The following is a 24,969-nucleotide window of genomic DNA, read 5'->3' as shown; positions in this document are numbered from 1 at the left end:
ATTTTTAATACAGCGCAAAATACCAGGTGTAATCCACGGTTTGATGTTTCTTTTTAATCTTGGGAGATATGATAAAGTGGTAGACTCATTGAGAGAATCACTTAAATAGCTAATAAGTTTTTCTATGAGGAGATTTGGATCATCATAATGTAACAAACTTTGGAGATTTTTGTTAATTAGGTTGATTAAAGCCTTGTCATAATTAATTCTATCAATATATTTAGGACTATTAATTATATTTTCAACAGAAGATAAACTTAGGAAAATAGCTCTATGATCAGTGACTGTGGTGTTTAAAACTGCAATTTGCGCTGTGTGGTTAACTTGAGAAATTTTTATCATGTAATGATCCAAACAAGCATCATATCTCGTAGGAAATAAGTGCCCAGGTAGTATTCCGTACGAAGCTAGCATATCCAAACAAAAATTTCTATTGTTGATTTCATTTATAGGTTCATTGTTTCTAGGTATAAGGTTAATATTTAAATCTCCTGTAATAACGATAGTGTCATTTGATTTTATAGTTTCTAAATAATTATCAATAGAGTTTATAAAGTTTTTTGCGTTGGAGTTTGATGGAGAGCGATATATGGCCATTATGATATTAGAATTTACATTTATCTGAAGGCAAGACGCTTGATTGAGCCTAACTTCATTAACATCAGCCTTAAGACCATTTTTAATGTAAACCACCACTCCGTCATTTTTATTTAAATGATACGTAGTTGTATATGATGTATGGTTATGCATTGTAGGAATAGGTCTATTGAGATCAAGTTGACACTCAGTTAGAATAATAATATCAATTTCAAACTTACTCTCGGACAAATTTATTAGAAAATCATCTAAATTACAATAAATTGACCTAATATTATGTGTTATTACTGTTAAATTGTTTTTTAGTTGTTTAGGCATAAATTTTACTAGGTCTTGTATTTCACATTGAGTGGAAAACGCAATATTACTAATGTCTAATTCATTCATTGTATTCAAAGAACTATCCATATTTAGAGTAAGAAACGTCAGAGTTCAATTGATATCCAGTCACATAAAAACCATAGAACAACAAAATAAATTCAAACAGTGAGATTATCTTCATAAAATACCCTTTTGCAGAAGTACTTGATGTACATTTAAAATTATATTTAACTCCATAATTATAAAATATTATATATGAGAATGTAAAAGTAAATATGTGTGTATAACAATAATAATATAAAATATGTTTGTCTAAATACACAAAAATAAATGTAAATACATAAAAAACGGTTAAATAAATTAACAAATGGCAACATAATTTTTGCATTATATTAAAAAATATGAAAAAATCTAGTCAGGTTTTCCGAATTAGATTTTGAATTTGAGATTCACTAAAAACTAAGATTATTGGAGATTGCTCATCCTTCCTCAAGTAAACTCTGCCGTACGCCGTCCAGCAGAACTTGAAGGTCTTAGCCTTAACAAGGTCACGCGCAAGGAAGTACAGACGCGAGGCTTTTGCAGTCAGATGTTCCGAAATGTAGATGGGTGTATCTTCTGACACCCGATGCCCTAGATGTTTAGCGCATAATTTAGTTTTATGCTTTATATTGAATGATTTACAAAGCTTCAGAATGTCATTCTTTACTATTGTAGATGAAGTCTCAATAATTATCGGAGTATTTTTTATTTCATCTTTCTTGCCGCGAACCCTATATATGTCTTTTATATTACTTTTACTGATTTCCCCTCCAATATTCTTTGACAAGTTCACGACCATTTCAACAAGATCTTCCTTCGTTTCGTTGTGTTTTTTTGGGACATTTTTTAATTCCAGGTTTGCTTTACGATTCTCTCTTTGTATATCTTCAATTTTATTCTCCAAAGTAGTGATCAATTTTCTATCTTCAATTTTTTCAGCCTGTAATTTTTCTATTTTCAGTTTTAATTCCTCATTTTGAGCAGATAAGAACGAAACTGTATTTTCTATATTACGGTTAGACTGCTGTATTTCCTTCAATGTAAAAGCATTTTTTTTAAATTCTTTTTCTTGAATTTCTGTGAGTCGGACTATCATATCTTTCATTTCCTTGAGCTCATCATTACCTTCCAATTTTCTCTTTTTCCTTCTACAATTAATAAAGCTCGGTGGAGTCGTTTCGCTATTCATAGGATTTAATTCGGAGTCGGAGAGAGATTTATCCATGGAAGTAGCCATTTTTAATAGTTAAGTATATTACTAATAAGTAGTATGTAGAATTTTAAACAAACGGCAGCTGATTATAACAAAACAAAACTCGTAGTGGGTAGGCAGGTGTCACTATCTCGTATCGTAGCTCGTAACAAAACTTGACGGTAGGCGTAGTAGTTACCCACGCGGACGCGTCACCGCACCGGCCACCACGACGATCTTTGTAGGTAAGAAGTTAGATACCTGTATACTTGCTTGTTGCTAAGCGCTGCGCGTTGCCGTGGGCGTTAGAGCGAGATCAAAAATGGCAATTGTCTTTTGCACGCGGGGGAGCTCTGCGCTCGCTGTGGAGCGCCGTGGCCGTGTCTTTATCTCGTCTCGATGTCAAACAACGTAAGTGCACTTTTAGAATCACAGAAATCGCACAAGACTATCAATATTGTTAATGACGATAATGGGTTACACACTTTTTAATCAATTTAAAATAAACTTGTAACACGACTGCTATCGACGCGTTCTCAGACGAAAGAGCTACATACATATAATACATACATATATATGGTCACGTCTATATCCCTTGTGGGGTAGACAGAGCCAACGGTCTTGAAAAGATTGATAGGCCACGCTCAGCTATTTGGCTTAATGATAAAATTGAGATTCAAATTTTAAAAGTAATTCACTTTTAAAGATGTTCCGCTTTGAAGATTCCTGGTTATCTATAGGTTATGGTTATATATAGATTTAAGTAAATGTACGTAAGATGTTAGTGCCTCGTTACAATAATGCTTAAAAAACTTTTTCTTTATTTTATTATCTTCTATATTTTATCTTATTTTTTCTCCACTTCAAGACTTTGCTGCATAAATGCAAAAAATTGCTTCTTCTTCCTCTGTATGTGTCGATTTTAAAGTAAATCAACTATTTCTTTAGGGCGAAGAGCTAACAATCTGTGACTACGTAAAGTCCTAAGTTTGTATCTGACATGAATTCTGTAGGGTGAAAAAATAGGCAGGAAATACAGTTTCTATCCTAAAGATTCATTCAGACCGAAATCTCGGGCATCTATTAGCTAAGCGGTAGCCTCTTAACTTACACAAGTTAAGAGGTCCTAAGCTATCATTAAGATACAATGTGTAGGAGACTCCGAATAAGCAGGAAAATGGTATTATTCAAGGAGACAGGAAAATGATCTTTATTAGTAAGAGATGTTGGTTCAGGTTTAAGCTCAAAAAATTATTTCCTACTAAACTTATTAGCTATTCATATATGTAGTATTAGCTATTCACGTATGTATAAAAAAAATCTTCTACCAGTATTCGGCATATCGCAGTCACTTACAGAAGCCCCAACACGTGAAATTCATCTTTATGGATGGAGATGAGTCAAGTTCAAGGTCATGCAGATTACATCGTTTTTGACGTGTTTAAGTCATTTTTCACCCTATCCGACTGAAGAGCAAACTCGTATGATTAACGATGTGTGTTCAAGTCAGTGATTCTCAAAGTTTTAACGCGATTTTTTGATATATACCTCTATGGTTAATTTGACGGCCTCTGTGGCGCAGCGGTAGTACGCTTGTCTGTAATACCACTTCTTGATTTCGAATCCCGGCCAGACCAACATGAGAAGAAACGAATTTTCTCTGATTGGATTTGGTCTTGGATGTTTATCCACACTAATAATAAAGAGGAAAGATTTGTATTTTTGTATGTTTGTGTGGAATAAACTCAAAAACTACTGGTCCGATTTTGATAAAATTTGGCACAGATATAGAATAGACCTTCAAAAGTGACATGGGCATAAATTTGTTTTGAAATAAATTTATTTCAAAATATAAAACACAAAAAATATGTCCACCCGTGCGAAGCCGGGGCGGGCCGCTAGTCTATAACAAAGTTATAAATTATAAAATATAGTATCGTTATGTTAGTATCTCGTAATACAAGTCCCGAACTTACTTCGAGGCTTACTCAATCTCTATATTCTGTCCTGTATATATTTAAATTACGTTTGTATTTTCTTCAGATTAATTTTTTATGTAACCTTTCTTATTGCTACTCCACAATGTTCAATGCAAGGAATTCATACTACTGTTAAAATTTTTAACATTTAGATGTTACGAGTACTACTAGCCTACGATGTCAGTTAGTCACGCAGAAGTTATAACTTTGTGTATGATTTTTGCTTATTGATAAATTATTAAAAGATTTTCATAATACAAATTTTGCAGTTACGGTTACTTAGTTAATTCAAATTGTTTGGTTCGTCCTTTAAGTAAATCAGAATGACTATTGAATGTTACACACATAGTTTAGGAATCACTTGCGAATGCAAATATGTTATATAGAACTTAGGCAGCGACATTTCAGTTGAGTGTTTTATTTGTGAACTACTTAGTTAAACCAGAATCAGAACTTTTTTCCTTTGTACCTTTACTTATTTGTAAGGTTTTATTATAAACTTTCTACAATATTAAATTCAAGAAGGTTTGATACGTTTTTTTAATCAGATATTTAATTTAAGAAAGTAGCTGGCCATTTATGTTACTATTCACTTGAGCTGCCCGAAATAAAAAAAGAGAGAAAAGAGGGTCGAATGCCACAAGTAAGGGTTCCGTCCATTATGGAAGTTCCCTTATGAAATGAAACGTTCCTTTTTTTCATTATGATAACACTTAGTTTATTAAAATGGCGGCGAGAAAGGTTCGGTCTGTTTTCGACATCGACAAGTTACACCTAAATTAATTTGTTTTATTTAAAATTAAATGTTATGGAAGGAATTAAAAGTTTTATTGTTTTTTTTGTGAACTGCATGAGAAGTGTTGTGTTTTCGCGACAAAATCAGACGGTATTTACAAAAAAAAATTGTATACCCTTTTTCAACGTCTGGACTTTGCATAATTTCTGTCTTTACATAATAATATCACGTCATTATTGCTAACAGGGTAAACATAGCTAAAAATCACAATCGATGAAAGCCATGGTTACCTGAATAGCTTTATGATGCAATTGAGATATACTTACTGAATAACTAACTCAGAATTACTTTAACAGCTAGACAAATATTCGAGACCCAGGCCAATCAGAAATGTTGGTTTTCAGTCATGACTTTACCGGTGGTCCATCCCGAGATCACATGCACATCACATGCATGTGATTCAAAAGCAGTGTTCTTGTTTGTTGCACCGAGTATGCGCCTAACTAGTCGTCAAAATTATATAATTGAAAAATCCTGTTGAGGCATAATACAAAAATGCACAAAACGAAACTAGCCCATCGTAAAGTTCGTAAAGGCGGGCGAAAACTTTTTGAGCCAAAGCTTTTATTTAACATAATGTTCAATTTGAACTTGAACTTTCTTTTCTTCTTCGTTTTATTCCGAATAAGTTTTGATTTACGGCAAAAATGATTGGTATAACAAAAATTAATGTGATGAATTATAGACACAGGTCTTGTATTTTATCTTTTTTTTGTAAAGCAATAACAATAATTATGATATCAATAACGAACCTAACGTTATTCTAATCATAATTATAATAATTCAAACTTTGTCAAACAAATATTATTAATGTGAAAGTGTTTGAATATTTTTGTGGCGACGTCTCTACACCACAAGTCACAAAAGCTAACTACGCGACGTTATCAGCCTATAACAGCGAAGAGTCTAAATCGCGCAAGCTGAAATTTTAATGATTGCCCCATATATACAACCCACGACGACCTACTCAACATCGTCGAAGCCGCGGTTCCCTAGGCATAACACCCAGCCTGCCGGAAGATTTTATTTATTTAATTTTATTTTATTTCTTCCTTCCTATTGTTGCGGTCGAGACCAAATTATGGCTCCAACTTAAAGTTTTGTTACTCTAACACGCAAAAACTATTGAACGAATTCGGATAAAGCTTTAATTAATCCTACATAAATAATTTTAATGAAAAATTCTACCAAGACGAGTCTTACCCTGTGTAGAAGTTGAAGGATCTAATTAGAGCCAAGATTCTTGATTAATGCGCCATAACTATAAAAATATGAAATTAAATGATATGATGTGAAATGAAGCGTTGAAGCTGTAAACAACCTGGTAAATGAAGACGAGCTAGATTAGTTAAGATATTTAACGATTTTGAATTTTGTATAAAATACAACAAACGTAATTTGCAAAGCAATTTTTGGGTTGAAAAAAAAAAACAGTTTGACACTGCAATATAGAAACTAAATATTTAAGTAACAAATGTGACGATGGCACGAAACCTTAGTGTGTGAGTTCGACTCGCACTTGGCCGATTTTTTAAATACTACGCAAAAGTTTGAAAACGGACACACCATTTAGAATAACTCTTTGAAATACCACGACTGAAAAGTCAAAAAAAAAAGAAACTCATACTGTACCGCATCAGCTCTAAACATCAACCTTCACTTTATATACATATACATAGTTTATAAACATAACCCTCATAAAATGAACACTTTGGGAACACAGTGTATAAAAACTTAAAAAACATGTGAGAGATAATGCAATTTTTTTTTAACTAAACTGGAAAATATGCTAAGAAATATTATAATTTAATCTTTGTGTATACAAAATAACGCTCAAATTTAAACAACGTGAAATTCCAAAGAGACCATACACAAAGCACCTGAAATCGTATGAATATCGTGAAGCTAATTGTATAGTTTTATTGCCAAAAAGTAGATTTCAATTCCTGCTTTTAAGTCCATGCTACGAGCTTATACCTATGATTATCAGATCATAAGATAAAATTGGTCATTAAGAACAAATGACGTAATTATCGTAGCGTCAGGATCGTCATCAGTAAATAATGTCAATTACTGATTTCATATTATATAAAAGTCACTTTTATCACTTCATAAAGCATCTTTATATTTATAATTGTTTTAATTACGAAATATATCAATTATTTTCTTAGTTTGCATCTACACGCGCGAATTTAGCGCCGTCTATAAAGGAATACAGGTTCTTAACAAATCCCACGGGAACTATAGTTTTTACTACTCGTATGTCGTTCTTCAGTCTCTCAATTATACATTTGCAAAATTTCAAGTAGATTGGTTCAGGAGATAACGCGTGAAGAGACAACAAACAAGCAAATAAATTAACTTTTGCATTTGTAATATCAGTTGCAATATTGTCATATCGTATATAACTAAAATTTAACTAAATATCCTGAATTTCGTGAAATTCTCATTTACAACCTTAGACATATATACATATATATGATGTATAAGGGATAGGGATAGGTTTATAAACTTGTGATTCCACTTGTAGGCTATGGGCTAGCAACTTGTCAATATTTCAATCTTGATGCAATCATAAAGCCGTACAGCTGAACGTGACTCCGCAAGGGATATAGAAGTTACTATATACCTATATGTATATAAAAGGCTTACATTGTCACATCCATATCATAAAGAATTAAGGGTGTCGTACGTATTTTGTGTTGAATAATAACTTCAAAAAATGTGTTAAATACAATACACGGACATGAAAATTAGATTGATTTTTACGTTATAGTCTACTAGAGACCGCTCGCGACTTCGTCCCGTCGTCCCGCGGGAAGTCTGGGATAAAAATATGTAAGCCTATATGTTATTCTGAGTCTTCAGCTACCTACATACCAAATTCCATCGTAATCGGTTCAGTACTTTTTGTGTGAAAGAGTAACAAACATCCATATTGACATACCTACTAACAAACTTTCGGTATTATAATATTACTAGCGACCCGCCCCGGCTTCGCACGGGTGCAAAATTCGGAAAGAATTATTATAAAAACCTTCCTCTTGAATCACTCTACCTGTTACAAAAAATCGCATCAAAATCCGTTGCGTAATTTTAAAGATTTAAGCATACAGACAAACAGACTAAAATAGCGACTTTGTTTTATACTATGTAGTGAAGTAGGATACTGGCTTTTTATTACCCGTAGTTTCGGCTATTTACCACGACAATTTTTGAGTTTTTTTTCTCCCACACAACACTAAGAGTGTTGTACTGTTTATTATTTCCTGGTAGAAAAATGAATAGGCCGTTGTATGAAATAAAGATGAAAAGGATAAAAATAAAGATAAGAAGATAATTAGGCAACAAACAATAGTTTCTGCGAAGTCAAAAGTAGGTAGGTCTTAGAAACCTACATAAAAGTATTAAAATGGTTTTAATATAATTTCGAGGACGTATATAAATATGAACGTGGCCTCACAGGTTTCAGGTTTACCCAGTAAGAGATATAATAATAATATTAAATTTTATTTATTCAAAAAACAAGTATTACAGACCACTGTAGTTTCTTCCTTCTTTTAAGCTATACGTCTGTGCCAGAAGATCTCGTTCTTCCATAAAATGGGTTTAAATTTAGAATATTACTTTTTTTTTTAAATATCTCTTATGTTGTATGATAAAATAATGAATAAGTATACATATATCATGTTTATCTAAAGTAAATATGATATAAACATATTCATTAGATAACGTCGTGATTATACGAATGTATCTATGTATATAATTACAGTTTTATTTTATAAATAATACGAATAATTATATATTAATTATAATAATTAGATGTAAGACAAGTTTAACTTAGCCACATTAATTTTGCTCTAAATTCGCATAAGTAAATATAATAACAATGACATTTCTAAGTATGAAACTTTAATACATATAATCACGCCTCTTACCTGGAGAGGTAGGCAGAGACAACATCTTTCTCCGTATAATTCTTTCGCTAAAAAAGAATTAGCTTAAGATTTTCATAAAGTTTTACGAATGTGGACACATTCGTAAATTTTTATGAAAATCTTAACCTAATTATTTTTAAATAGTATGGAAAATGGCGTTAAGTATGAAACATTCAAAAGTAGCATTAAATCATAATATTATTTTTATTTAAAAACACAATTAACCATCCGTTTTTATTTATTAATATAAACTCTATTGTACAAAATACAAATGTATAGCACAATTGTCGGACTTAATGCTCGAAGCATTATCTACCATTAAACCATTGGGGTTTTTTCATAGTGAACAACTTTTAAAGTGGCAGTTTCAGCAGAAAGCAAACCCGCTCGGGAAATTAATTGAAGTGGTTTCAGTTTTAATTCGCAGTTATCATTTGCAATGGTCGTAAAAGAGGGCTATTTTGATAGTGTGAAAGTATTTTTGAACGAATTTAGTTACAAAAAAATATTTCATCAACATATCTTCGATCGATATGATTATATCAATCTGAATAGTATATTGAACAAGATAATAATCACGTCTATATCCCTTGCGGGGTAAACAGAGCCAACAGTCTTGAAAAGTCTGTTGGCTCTGTCTACGGCCACGTTCAGTTGTTTGGCTTAATGATAACCCGCGATGGGTTATAAGATGGGCTAAAAGAGGAATCCTAAGTATGTAAGTTATCCCTCAGTCGCCTTTTACGACAGCCATGGGTAACAGATGGAGTGGTTCTATTCTTTTTTCTATTGATGTAGGGAACCACAAGGCGAAAAGGTAAAAATGCCAGTTTTATGTGCAACGGCATATTTAAACAGATATAATGAACATCGGCACAATACGTCCACAGATCAGATCGTTATCGTCATAAAATGGATTGATGAAATGTACGAATGGATTTTTTAATTTTGCTGGTGTATGTTGCGCCTAAAACTGAATTCAATGCCTGGGTAATAAGGTTTGATTTTCTTCAATGATCTATGTACTTAATTCTTATATTTAACTATTTATAAATAACACAGGTATTCAATGCGCACGTAACGTAAGTACCTTTATTTTATCTTGTATCTTGTATTGTAGGTACAAATATATAACAGTTGTTTTTCAAAAATTTTATGTTTACAAGACCTACATATAAGGCCCTTCATTTTTTTTTTACTAAATAGATAAATATATACGTGACAAATTACAAACATTGAGTTAGCCTCGAAGTAAAGTCGAAACTTGTGTTACGAGATACTAACTCAACGATATTATATTTTATAATAAATACTTATATAGATAAACATCCAAGACCCAGGTCAATCTGAGAAAATTGGTTTCTCATCATGCCCTGGCCGGGATTCGAACCCGGGACCTCCGATGTCACAGACAAGTGCACTATCGCTGCGCCGCCAAAGAGGCCGTCAATTTCATTATGAAAATACATTATCAGTGCTGTCTATATTAAAACATAAAACAGCTGAACATGGTCTTTCAGTCTTTTGAAGACTTTAAAGAGTTGGCTCTGTCTATCCCGCACGGGATATAGATAATTGTATGTTAAAATAATCTTAATTATATTTGTACCATAGAATCTCTACCTAGTGAACCTCAAGTTTATCATGGTCTCAGGGCGCAAGCGATCTCATTTAGAATTTCATCCAACTTTTAGCCTTCCGCGTTAAAGTCTTTTGAAGACTGTCTACCTCTTAAGGGATATATGTGATACCTATACGGAATATACCTACGTCTTATTATATTACACTTATATACGTAGTATATAAGTTAAAACCCGTAGAAATCCATTACTGTTTTATGTCTGTATGAGTTACATAAATTAAAAATTTTGCCACAATTCACTAGTAGTCAATTTCGTAGTCTTTCAGTCTTTTCAAGACTGATAGCTCTGTCTACCCCGCAAAGGATATAGACGTGACCATATGAATGTATGTATTCACTAGTAGTTTTTTAACACATTTGGAGTAATCACTTCAAACTTTACATAAATACGCAATACATTAAGATTTCCAATCCACTGATTTATATTGATCAATGAACAATTCGTTACACAATCTTTTGAAATCGTAACCTGAAAATATCTTTAACGATTTCGTAAAAATATTGTTCAACATCTTATTCACCTCATAAGTTTTATATCCGTTACAGAAGTTTATGATTCATTACCAAATTTTAACGTTTATCCACACTCCACACTAATAATAAAGAGGAAAGATTTGTATTTTTGTATGTTTGTGTGAAATAAACTCAAAAACTACTGGTCCGATTTTGATAAAATTTGGCACAGATATAGAATAGACCTTCAAAAGTGACATAGGCATAAATTTGTTTAGAAATAAATTAGATTTCAGATAATATGTCCACCCGTGTGAAGCCGGGGCGGGCCGCTAGCTATTTATAAAATTGAACAAAAATTAGAAATAGGTTAGGACGGCCTCTGTGGTGCAGCGATAGTGCTCTCGGCGGTGTCACAGTTAGTCCCAGGTTCGAATCCCGTCCAGCGTTCGATGGTAAACGGACTATCGCTGATAGGCCTGGCTCTGGGATGTCTATCTTTTAATGCTTTTATTATAAAAGTAGCTGTGCCCGCGACTTTGTCCGCGTGGAATAGTTATTTTGAGCATCATTGAAGCCCTAAAAGATGAATAATTTTCCCAAAATTTTTCACATTCTCCATTATTTCTTCGCTCCTAATATAAGTTGCAGCGTGATGTTATACAGCCTAAATTCTTGCAGGGTAGACAGAGCCAACAGTCTTGAAAAGACTGATAGGCCACGTTCAGCTGCGTGGCTTAATGATAGAATTAAATTCATAAAATGACAGGCTGTTAGCCCGTCGCCTAATAGAAGAATCTCAAGTTTATAAGCCTATCCCTAAGTAGCCTTTACGTCATCCATGGGAAGGAGATGAAGTGGTCCTATTCTTTTCTATATTGGTGTCGGGAACCGCGCGGCACCTAACCTCGCTCTAAAAGTAATAAATTAGTACCAAATTATATGTTCTCTTTTAAGATTGATCTCGAAATTCTTGACCTTTCTAGACTTATTATCTAATGAATCGTAAATACGAAATTTTGTTAAAATTCGTTGAAGAAATGTTATTTTTAAATATTAAAATACATGGAGTAAGTTTCAACATCAAAATAGAGCTTTTGTGTCACAAAATACCTCAAAATCTTCGACCTTTCGAAGCATCTGTATTATATTCAGTTATAAATATTTCTCTCGGATCACTTTTTCCTAAATTTAAATCTTTCTATAGAAAATTTTTGAACCGTGAATGGTTACATTTTCTTGTCACCGATGCTGGAATATAGTATCACATCAGGAGGATCATTTTCAAGACGAGTGCCGTCCAAGGCAGGCTATCGACCGTTACTCTCTTTGCATATTCCGTTTTCTATGTTACACGTGCCGTGTGGTTCCCGGCACCAATAAAAAAATCATTCCCGAGGATGTCGTAAAAGGCACCTAAGGGATAGGCTTATAATCTTGGGATTCTTCTTTTAGGCGATGGGCTAGCAACCTGTCACTATATGAATCTCAATTCTATCATAAAGCCAAACAGCTGAACATGGCCTAACAGTCTTTTCAAAATAGTTGGCTCTGTCTACCCCGCAAGGGATATAGACGTGATTATATGTATGTTAAGTAAGATGTATGTTACTCGTTAAGCGTTTATTGGCACGCATATCATCATTCGCGATGTCAAGCCAGGATTTGTTCAACCAGCCCCTTCTACTTGGGGGCGTGGAGGCGACATACCCAAATATTTATTTCCCAGAAAGTCTACAGGCAGGTTAAGATGAGACCCTACCTGCGTAGGCAGTCTCTTGTATTTTATCTGCTCTGTCACGGACAAGAAGACTGCCGCGGATACGGGTTTCTCGCGTGGTTTATTTGTTAACCTTAATAACCTGTATGCCAAATAAATACATACAAATAAACACGTCTTTTCCCCTTATTAGGGATACATACATAAATTCACGCCTCTTTCCCGGAGGGGTAGGCAGTGACTACCTCTTTCCACTTGCCACGATCTCTGCATACTTCCTTCGCCTCATCCACATAAAAGGAATATATATATGTATATATTAGGGAAAGAGGCGTGATTTTATGTATGTATGTATAGCTCCATCAACAAAACGATGATTTTGCCAATTACTGAGAACGTATGTTTGTTTATGCTACTCGTATGTAATATGTAAAGAAAAACTGCAAATTCATGCCGAAATATCACTTCCTTTTGATTTCCGTGGGTGTTATGATATATTGAACGAATGACGGAAAATTCTCCATCATTAACATTAGTCCCGTTTTTATAAGGAAATACTAATGTATTCCTTATATCATTTGTAAAAGAAATATTATTTCTTTTGATGGAAAGAGACGCAAAATGTTGCGATATAGTGAAATTTTGTTCTACCTTGTTATCTTTTTCGTAAGAGCATCGGTCAAAACTAATATGTACGGTCGGGGGCAGAGGGGGGGTATTTGCGGAAAGTTGGTCACATTTCACAGCAGAGTCATTACAATAAAGATGGCCGCGGTAGGACCTGTGCCATTCTATGCGTCACGCCTTCAGTAAGACCACTGACGTCATTAAAAGCAATACGGTCGAATTGAGAATCACCTCGTTTTTTATGAAGTCGGTTAAAAAATTCTTAACATTAAAATGTTGGCAGAAGTATGGAATACATGATTCCAAGCATAGAAAAGTTGTCTTCAAAACCATGTCACAGTCTAGCTAATTTCAATACACAAAGCGGACATAGTTGTCAGCGTACTGTTTAAACACAAACACGACGGGACTGAATCTGTGGCATTTACTACGAATTTACAATCTGTTTCGTACGCAGTTGCGTGCCAATTTTCAATCAGTGGACTTTTCATGACCGGTTCCGTGACTGTTTATTGAAATCGAGAGCAGAGAGAGATGATAAAACACAAAGTCAAATACTGTATAAGTAAACTGACTTGATGAAATGTTTGGCTTGAGTATTTACTGTGAATATTAATATTTTGTGAAATTTTTAAGCATGATATGGATAATTATCGTCAATTTTTGACGTAACGATTTGCTGACAAATTATTATCTCTTATTGATAAGGTACGTATGCTTCTGAATATCTTCTGTATTCATTTGACGAAGCATGTCGTCATCAGAAGATGTCGGGACGTTAAACCAAAAATTTATCATATTTCTGCTGTTTTAGATGTGTTAGATTTTATATTATTTATATTTACTATAAAGAAGCTTATAGTTGATTTGGAATGAATCGATTTGCACATACTTACGTATTTCATTAATTAAGTTTTATTCACGAACGTCGTAGAGATTTCATACTCGTAGTAAGGCCCCAACGTATAAGATCATTTATCAAATTCGCATTCCCCATAATTTGTTTCGGGAAGCCAAGGCACGCCATTCGGAAAATACTTTCAGCGTAATGAAATCTTATTTGACGAGATTATGAAGTAATAAATTATTTTTGCACGACTTACAAGGGGATATCGCAGGGAATATCTTCAATTTATCTTCGCGCGATAAATTATTTTTAGTTATTGTCACACGAAAATATCTTGTAATCAGCAATTTTTCTTATGATGAATCTAGTGTTTTATCAAAATGATGCATTAACTTGAAAAAATGTTTCCTTCAAATCTCGTGTCAGTTTTACAACATCTAAAGGTCAACAGTTAACATTGACCGTCAAAACGGGGTTTTATTGGGCATAAAATGTAACTGGATCATACGTTCTTGCAAACTTTACTGCGGTTCATGAGAAATTTCCGTCCCGTGTACATAATCTTTAAAATAATCGTTACGATTTATATTGGAGATGCTGATGTAACTCTGCCCGTTATTTTTTTTACAGATAAATCCCTTGACCGACTTTGAATTTGTTTAATGCTGACGTTAAAGACCACATAGTGATTGGAATCGTAAAAGGATTTTTTTATTAATTAAATACCTATTGCCCGCGACTTCGTTCGCCGTAATAGTTCACTGACAGTCTTGCATCCCCTCTTTTAAAAACTCCCCAATTTTTCACAATAAATACTAGCCTATGTTCTTCCTCAGGGTCAGCTCCATCTATGTACCTCATCAAATCGGTTCAGTGGTTTAGGTGTGAAAGCGTAACAGACAGACAGACTTACAATCGCATTAACATTTCGACGATGAAACTGAACAAGAGTAAGGAATAAATTATGTCTTATGTAAGGTTCATAGAAACGCATACATACATTACAATTACGTCTATATCCCTTACGGGGCAGACAGAGCCAATAGTCTTGAAAAGAACGATAGGCAACGTTCAGCTGTTGGACTCAATGATAGGATTGAGATCCAGATAGTGGCAAGTTGCTTACCCAATGCCCGAAAGAAGAATCCCAAGATATAAATATTTTTATACTAAACGTGAAATCAAGAAGCTACATTTGTATCGTCTCATGGAATTCAATTTAGATTTGGTCCCTTCGTGCTGAGCCGGTGAATTGGTAAATCCTGACATTGACCGTGGATTGTTTTATCCAGTGCGAATCATAATTGAATGTCAGGCCGGTGTCAAAGTCAAGAGGATGAGATGTCGGTGAACCGTGAATGAAGTATAACCACTGAAGTGTTCTGTAGCTATAACCATTGTAACGTATGCTATGGTTAATTAGAAAGACGTAAAAAGAAAAAAAAGGGAGAGTGAGATTATTTGAATCTCAATTCTATCATTAAGCCATTTGGCTTAGTTCAGTTTGGTTCAGCTATTTAGCTGAACGTGGCCATTCAGTCTTTTTAAGATTGTTGGCTCTGTCTACCCCGCAAGGGATATAGACGTGACCATATGTATGTATGTATGAGTTTATTTTCATTCTGTAGAGATTTCGTATTTGGTTTTCAGTTATTACGTACTGCCGAAGCTAATGCCTCGTAAAGTTAATAAAAAAATAATTTAATGCTAATAATATTTTCTTGCATTTCAGTCATTCTTAGCGCAGTAAGTCACGTACATACTAAATCATGTCTTTATCCCTTAAACAACGAGTGGACAGAGCCTACAATCTCATTGGCTCTGTCTTCCCCGTACGGGATAAAGACATGTTTATTCGTATGAATGCATTCTTTTCACGAAACATAAAAATTCTATTTTTATATAATAATTAAATCTTAATTTTACAAATGAATGGATTACAGTGTACAAAATAACTGTAATATCTGATTTAAAAATAGTCCAGTGAACCCAAATGCGAACAAGAAATGGGGAAGACAATGTATTGTATCGCAAAAATAGAATTTGACCTACTGAATGTATGAGAGTGCGATAAAATGTTTAAAACAAGTGTATTCAATGTTGTTTGTTTGCGTATTGACTTCAAAAAGGTGTTTAAAAGATTTTAATTGGGCGCAAAGCGTCGGCGTGTTAATGTACTTGGAATAATTCTTGGAATTTGTAGGATCGAAATAAGATTGGTACATACATACATACATATAATCACGTCTTTATCCTTTGTGGGGTAGACAGACCCAACAGTCATGAAAAGACTGATAGGCCACGCTCAGCTATTTGGCTTAATGATAGAATTGAGATTCAAATAGTGACAGGTTGCTAGTGCATCGCGTAACAGAAGAATCTCAAGTTTATAAGCCTATCCCTTAGTCGCATTTTACAACATCCATGGGAACGAGATGGAGTGGTCCTATTCTTATCTTTGTTGGTACCGGGAATCATACGGCTCGTAAAAAGTCTAGTAAAAAGAAAATACAAAAAATAAAGTACTTATATACATTTATTAACCAGAAAAGAGACTGGATTATATCAATAATCCAGTAGGGCCATATTCCAGCTAAGTTTTGTCATTGCCATATATTTTTCTCTATTTGCTCTCACAAAAAGAGGGTTAACTCAAGTTGACCAAGAGTAAAAAATAGAAATAAAACAGAAACGGAATTTTTTGAGAATGTATGTAAATAAAAATAATTTATTACGACGCATATAAGGTTGGGCGTTTCAAGGAGATAGAAATGGAGATATTTAAATATATAGTGCTTTTTATCATTTTATTTCGAACGAACGCGCCCAAAAATGTTATCTCTCGATAGGGTGTCAGTTTCCGTTCTGTTTATATCCTTAAGCGAATTTTTTCTATTGAAATAAAAAATACAATAAAACTGTCACCACACACTGTCACAGAATGAAGGGTCACAGATAAAACAATTAGTGTTGCCAGGAAGGCGCCATATTTAAATTTACAATATAACAATGTATCTATCCGTTTTGAAGATAATTTCTGCATTATTTTTATTTTGTGGCAAGATTTTGGATAAATAACGAGGCAATGACGTTAAAATGGTTCGCGAACGCTCAAGAGTTTTTGTGAAAGAACGACGTCTCTCATTACTTTTTGTTTCGGCGACAGTGGGAAAAAGACATGCATAGAGATAGTATTTTGTACTATTGACCTACTTACTTGATTTTGTTAGTTCTACTACATTAAGAGCATGAAAAGGGTCCTTTATATAGGCAAATTTAATTTCAAAGATCTATTCTTTAGATATTTTTATGATAATAACAAAAGTTTTTGTAAGCACAAAACATTTTTACTAAAAAAAATATATTTAAATAAAGGTAATGTGCTGTCAACATAATTCAATGTTTTTAGCTAACCCCAATTTTTGAAGTTTTGAGAATGCAACCGGTAATATTTGGTTTTAAAATAGCAACATTGCGAATTGGCAGCACGTAATTGTACAGATATATTACACATATAATCACGTCTTTATCCCTTACAGAGCCAATAGACTCACGAACACGGAAAGGCCAATACAGCTGTAACACTCGAAGATGGAATTGAGATTCAAATAGTGACAGGTTCAAATGTATTTGGTGTTTTGCCCTGTGGTTCCCGGCATTAGTACAAAAAAGAATAGGACCACTCCATCTCTTTCCTATGGATGTCGTAAAAGGCGACTAAGGGATAGGCTTACAAACTTGCGATTATTTTTTTAGGCGATGGGCTAGCAACCTGTCACTATTTGAATCTCAATTCTATCATTGAACCAAATAGCTGAGCGTGACTATCAGTCTTTTCAAGACTGTTGGCTCTGTCTACCCCACAAGGGATATATGTATGTATGTCAAATGTATTTCAACTCATATTAGCTGCGAAGAAGCTAGTTACATTCCAGACGCGGTAACATTTTAGCATAGAAAAACAACTAAATCCGACATTAACGGCTAGTAGTCTGATTGTAAAAACATTTATTGGCTGCTATAAAAGCTATGTGCATCAGAATTACTATTTTTAACTTTCTGAGGCACCATGCTTCAATATCTACTTTTAAACTTGGTTACAAATATAAATACATATAAAAATATATATATATATAAAATCACGTCCTTGATTATCCCTTGCGGTGTGGACAGAACCAACATTCTTGAAAGACTAATAGACCACGTGCAGCTAAAAGGCTTAATAATAAAATTGAGATTCAAATAGTGACAGGTTGCTAGCTCATCGCCTTAAGAATCCCAAGTTAATAAGGCTAGCCTTTTTATACAATAACTTTTTATTACGTTTTTTTGCGTTACGTTTAAGTATTAGCCAAATCTATTTAATAATAAATATATACTGGACAAATTACACAGATTGAGTTAGCCTCGAAGTGAGTTCGAGACTTGTGTTACGAGATACTAACTCAACGATACTATATTTTATAATAAATACTTATATAGATAAACATCCAAAACCCAGGCCAATCAGAAAAAGTTTTATTCTCATCATGCCCTGGCCGGGATTTGAACCCGGGACCACCGGTGTCACAGACAAGCGTACTACCGCTGCGCCACAGAGGCCGTCGAAGATTTCGCATAATCCATTTTAAACACAACGCCTTTTCTAAAGGACAATAACAACGGTCGAATATAATCATATTGTATACCCTTATTGTTACACAAACAACATAAAACATAGCAAAAGATAGTAGATAGAGGGTAGTAAACAAAACTTACGATATGCGTCCTGGTATTTTACGAGACCTCTTGATGTTGCGGTCGCCAGAATACAAGTAATAAATTAATTTCCCTCGTAACATGTGGGGAAATTGAGTGGAAATGCTTGTATAAAGAACAATATAATGTTTGTGTTATATAATACAACTGATAAAGGAGAGGTTAAAAAAATAATAAAAAAAAGAACTTTATACGGTCCTCAAAATACACATTATGTAATAGCTAAAAACAATTGATTTTTTCAAATCAGGTTACAAATAATTTATTTGACGTTAACCAATGTTGTGTGACCAAAAGATATGACATTTATGAAGTGACGTTTGAAATTTCCCATAAAAATGAATAATAATTTCGAATTTGGAAAGAGTTATTCCGGTATGATTGACCAATCATTATTATAACTTTGTACCGTAACACAAGTCTCGAACTTACCTCGAGGCTAACACAATCAGTTTAATTTGTCCCGTATATATTTATTTGTTATTATTTATTTATTTGTCCGGTCTGATTCACTCTAAAATTTATAAGTCTGATCTAACCTCTTCTACCACTTATATAAACAGTCAAGATAAAACAACCTGTCACTATTTGAATCTCAATTTTATCTTAAAGCTGAACGTGGCCTATCGGTCTTTTCAAGACTGTTGGCTCTGTCTACTCCGCAAGGGATATAGATGTGATTATATGTATGTTAGATAAAACAAGTGACGATGAAAAATAATCATTAAGTATTTTGTGTAAATAATTTCACAAAAATTACTGTGATTATGTTTTTGTTTGTCCGTATTTCACTTCAAAACCATTGAACCGATCTCCATGAAATTTCGAACACATACAGTGTACTAGAGGCCGCCCGCGACTTCGTCCGCATGAGAACCCTATCAATCCCGCGGGAACTCCGGGATAAAAAGTAGCCTATGTGTTATTCTGGGTCTTTAGCTACCCACACCAAATTTCATCGTAATCAATTCAGTAGTTTTTGCGTGAAACAGTAACAAACATCCATACTGACATACTCACAAACTTTCGCATTAATAATATTAGTAGGATAGCGTATACAGTATAGTGTGCACTATGGACTACACACATATAGCGCGCGAACCCGTAATCAAAAGCTATCTTATCGAACAAAAGTTGAATAAATAACTTTAGATCTAAGAAATCTGGCGTTTAGGTCCCACGAGAAGTGCAGAGAAGCACTCACAGAACATTTCCTGAAATTTCTAAACAGGAATCAGCGTATTACGCGTGGGAAGTTTCCAGTTAAAGCTGGTATTTATAAGAGATTTATGCTCAAACCGGAATAGAAAATTCGATTTGCTGTCAAGGACAAATTGATGTCAAGCAGATGGTACCCTCCCACGGTACTTACTTATTCCTGTATTTTCTATTGAACTGAACATTACCGGTCTAGGGATGTGACGTGTATTCTTTTTTTGAACATGCAAATATGGATATCCGCAACCGTCATTTGGGATCACTAATGCGAATGTTAGTTACATAAGAAATTATATATGTAAAGAATAAAGAAACTAAAGCTCTCTAAGTAACTCTGCGCCAACGCCAATCTCCTGTTTGGTTTCCTTCCACCCAAAGGTCGACTGGAAGAGATTGCATTAGCGATAAGTCCGCCTTTGTACCATCTCTATCTGTTTTGTGCGGTTTTTTTATGTTTTACTCTTATGGTGCAATAAAGGGTTTTATCTATCTATTTAAAGCAGTTTGATTCATAACTCTGGTGGCTATCATTAATCCGATTTAACGAATCGATTATGATGGTTTTATTAGATTGTTAATTTTTAATGAAAATTTATACAGTGGAAACATTAATTGTGCTTTGATATTCCGAAACAGTTTCGACCAATAGAACAATTTTTTTAAGGAAATTGTTTTAGCGTTAGTTGGCAAAACAATATTGCTTATTCGAATATGCAAAAATTCGCAGATAAGAAAGTGATTTTTCTTTAAATCCTCCTTATTGGTTTCCTTCCACCCAAAGGTTGACTGGAAGAGATTGCATTAGCGATAAGTCCGCCTTTGTACCATCACTATCTGTTTTGTGCTGTTTTGTATGTTATACTCTCATTGTGCAATAAAGAGTTTTATCTATCTACATCACTATATCGTTACGAGAGTTACTTACTTATAGGTACCTAATTTTATAACATGTGGATACGGAAATTGCGTAATAAATGATAGGTAGGATGCGTGGCATTGACTGATTTTCCTCGAATGTTCGAATTCATTCATGCATTCGTATAATCACGTACAAAAGTAAATAAATAAATATGTACGAGATAAATTACACTGATTGAGTTAGCCTCGAAGTAAGTTCGAGACTTGTGTTACGACATACTAACTCAACGATAGTATATTTTATAATAAATACTTATATAGAATAAATATAAAAGACCCAGGCCAGTCAGAAAAAGTTCTTATCTCATCATGCCCTGGCCGGGATTCGAACCCGGGACCTCCGGTATCACAGACAAGCGCTGCGCCACAGAGGCCATCATATATCTCCCTTGCGGGGTCGACAGAGCCAGCAGTCTTGAAAGAATGTTCGAATCCCACGCTTAATTCTGTATTAATCAGAGTTCGGGAACATAATGTAAATAAAATGTTTATTCAACAATGCTACAAATAACTCAGCTATTTTTTTGCATTGAAAGAGTACAACAATCTGTGATTTCTTTCTATATCAACTAACAATATAAATTCGAAAGAAAGTTTGTTTGTTTATTTGACGCTAAATACGCGTGTGTAAGTTAGAAAGTGAAAGCAGAGCACGCCTCCTGTAATTCGGCTCGAATAACCAATAGATTATTATTAAAATATAGTTTAACTAGAGGCCGCCCGCGACTTCGTCCGCATGGAAACCCTATCAATCCCGCGGGAACTCTGGGATAAAAAGTAGCCTATGTGTTATTCTGGGTCTTAAGCTACCTACATACCAAATTTCATGGTAATCGGTTCAGTAATTTTTGCGTGAAAGAGTAACAAACATCCATACATCCATACAAACTTTCGCCTTTATAATAGTAGTAGGAAGGATGGAGAGATAGTAATTAACAAAATTTACACTAATTGTGTATCATCTAATATTACCAACTAACTTTTAGCCGCAGCTTCGCCCGAATTACGCCACCTACAAAATGTGACAAATTTAGCACTACCTACTAAAGAATATAGGTTTTTTGCGCAAATCCCACGAGAACTATAGTTTTTACCGGGATGAAAGTTATCTTAATTCCTTTTTCAGATTATTGATTATATACGCGAAATTTCAAGAAGATTGGTTTAGTCGGTAACGCTTAAAACAAACCAACAAATTTAACACCTGGTTTCACTTAACTAACAGGTTAATAAAAGACAAAATAAATTCTCCATGTACCTCATCTGCGCAACCACGACCACTCTGACAAGAGTGTTCGACTAAGAAGAAGCGAAATTCTGGATGATTGACAAGTTGATGGCCCTTTTTCATATTTTCTTCTTGCTAAGCTCAAACAGTCTATACAGGAAGCTGTCAGACATCCCTCATGAGGGAATGTCACGACACTCCACTCTCAGCGTGTGGTATGCGACACACGTTTGTTCCCGACAGCGATGTTACAAAATATCCAGGGGACAGAAGTTTGAAAGCATTGAAAATGGTAATGTTCATTTGTTAGTCTAACAAGACTATGGACTTTTTTGTACAAGGGGCGGACTTAATGCCCTTTGGCATTCTCTACCAGTGTACCAGCTGACCAAACTGAAGATAAGAATACTAAAAAAGAAAACTAAAGATAAGAAAAGATAAGAAAAGATAGATAGATAGAATAATTTTTATTGTACATACAATTAAAACAATAGATGTATCCTCAGCTTATTTTAAGGTAATACAAAAGGCGGCGCATTATGCAAATTTCTTTATTTTTATATATTAATTATAAAAAATAAAAAATACCTAGTGAGATGTCCCAACACTGGTATTCACAATTTATAGAAATCAAAAATAATTAAGGACTAATTATTCCAATTTATATAGAACAAATATCATTTAGATCATTGAAACGACATAAAAAGTTCTAGCAAAAGGTCTGGACAAGAGTACCCGAAACCGACGAGCTTGCGTGAAGAGAGTTATGAATGTGGATGAAGCGAAAGAAGTGTGCGGGGATCGTGGCAAGTGGAAAGACGTGGTCCCTGCCTACTCCTCCGGGAAAGAGGCGTGTTTAATGAATGTACGAAACGATATAGGCAAATTTTTCTAATTTCTACGGCAACATGAAGACTAAATTTTTGTGTGTCACGCGGGTGGAGTATTGAGCGAAATTTGTTATAATAAGTTTTGTTAAAACGACATACTTTGCCGTGTATGCCGATTGGTTCCCGGCACCAATAAAAAAAAAGAATAGGACCACTCCATCTTTTTCCCATGGATGTCGTAAAAGGCGACTATTGGATAGGCTTATAAACTTGGGATTCTTCTTTTAGGCGACAGACTAGCAACCACTATTTGAATCTCAATTCTATCTTAAAGCCAAATAGCTGAACGTCTTTGCAAGACTGTTGGCCCTGTTTATCCCGATATAGACGTGATTATATGTATGTATGTATCATAGTTTAGATAATGTGTCCTTTCTGCACCCTCTATAATTTAAAGGGATTGAATTTTCCGCTCCAGTTCGCGTGAGGTATGCACCATGTAAGTACCTTCTGAAGTTATTTCGGAAGTGATGCATTCATTTCACACGCTGAATTTGCCATAATTGATTTTGCTGTGTGACGTAGTTGGAATTAGAATCATGTTTTGATCATCATTGAAGGCTGAATTTGCAATATCGTGGAAATCTGCACTATCATTCAGTGGAATAGTTATTTTGGGCATCATTGAAGCCCTCAAAGATGAATAATTTACCCTGTTTTTTTCACATTTTGAATTATTTCTTCGCTCCTAATAGTTGCAGAGTGATGTTATATAGCCTAAAGCCTTCCTCGGTAAAATTTTTCTATTCGAACCAGAAGTTCCTGAAATTAGCGCGTTCAAACAAATAAACTCTTCAGCTTTATAATATTAGTATAGATGTAAGACGTTAATAAGTGAGGAATATTTGGAAGTATCTAATATTCTTCTCCTTCATCTACCTGGCGTTACCTCCTTACCACTCTGGAGTAGAGCCTGCGGTGTGCCTGGTAATCATGATCCTGGATAGGATACATACATACATACATCAGGCCTTTTTCCCGGAGGGGTAGATAGAGTCTACATCTTTCCACTTGCTATGATCTATGCAAACTTCTTTCGCTTCACCCACATATCTGGATAGGATAAGTAAGGTTTTTAAACAAAGTGATTCCCTACTGACCTCCGGTAGGTACATCTTTCTTAACCTAGCACTTATTGGATCGTGGTTACGATATTTCTTAACCTATCACTTATTGAATCATGATACCATAACGATATGTAAAAATTTTAAATATTAAAACGGAATACTGTGAATGTAAATCAATAACTACGAGTATTTTGTAAATCTTGAATGACTCACCAATTCACGATTTCAACGGTTCAAACAGAGGATCCTTGCCTAACCAAATATTTTATCCTACTAATATTATAAATGCGAAAGTTTGTGAGTATGTCAGTACGGATATTTGTTACTCTTTTACGCAAAAACTACTGAACCGATTGCGATGAAATTTGGTATGTAGGTAAGCTACCTTAATAACAAGCCCCAGAAAAACATATAGGCTACTTTTTTCCCGGAGTTCCCGCGGGATTGATAGGGTTTCCATGCGGAGGAAGTCGCGGGCGGCCTCTAGTTCCTAATATATTCGGAATGTAAGTATCGCGAAAAATGTTTGGCAGACAATTCAGAGCCCGGTAGAACGCACTTGAGATTCCTAAACGCGGCGCCGGCTGAGAGTAACATTCAGGAAAAACTAATAAAACCAAACAGAAGTCTGCTATGTTAATGAGTTTAGGTTAGACTAACTGTTGCTCGCGAGTTCTTTTATGTAAAATTCATAAGACTGTGGCGAAATCTATACGCCACAAGTCACAAAGATAAA

General features: G+C 34.4%; 2 protein-coding genes across 3 annotated transcripts in view; one reads left to right on the top strand and one right to left on the bottom strand.

Moving 5' to 3' along the window:
• Positions 1–24,969, top strand: part of LOC106130232 (cardioacceleratory peptide receptor) — a 103,958-nt gene that overhangs the window by 12,640 nt on the left and 66,349 nt on the right. The window lies entirely within an intron of this gene.
• Positions 1,334–2,197, bottom strand: LOC106140404 (myosin-15-like). The gene has a single exon (XM_060945145.1). The coding sequence runs from the start codon at positions 2,195–2,197 to the stop codon at positions 1,334–1,336; it is 864 nt and encodes a 287-aa protein (XP_060801128.1).

The sequence above is a fragment of the Amyelois transitella genome, chromosome 7 (assembly GCF_032362555.1).
Source record: "Amyelois transitella isolate CPQ chromosome 7, ilAmyTran1.1, whole genome shotgun sequence".
Taxonomy (NCBI): Eukaryota; Metazoa; Arthropoda; class Insecta; order Lepidoptera; family Pyralidae; genus Amyelois; species Amyelois transitella.
The sequence above is the reverse complement of the archived record's forward strand: the minus strand, read 5'-3'. Positions and strand labels throughout refer to the sequence as shown.

Coding starts and splice junctions, on each gene's coding strand:
- LOC106140404 (XM_060945145.1), bottom strand. CDS start 2,197: ATGGCTACTTCCATGGATAAATCTCTCTCCGACTCCGAATTAAATCCT.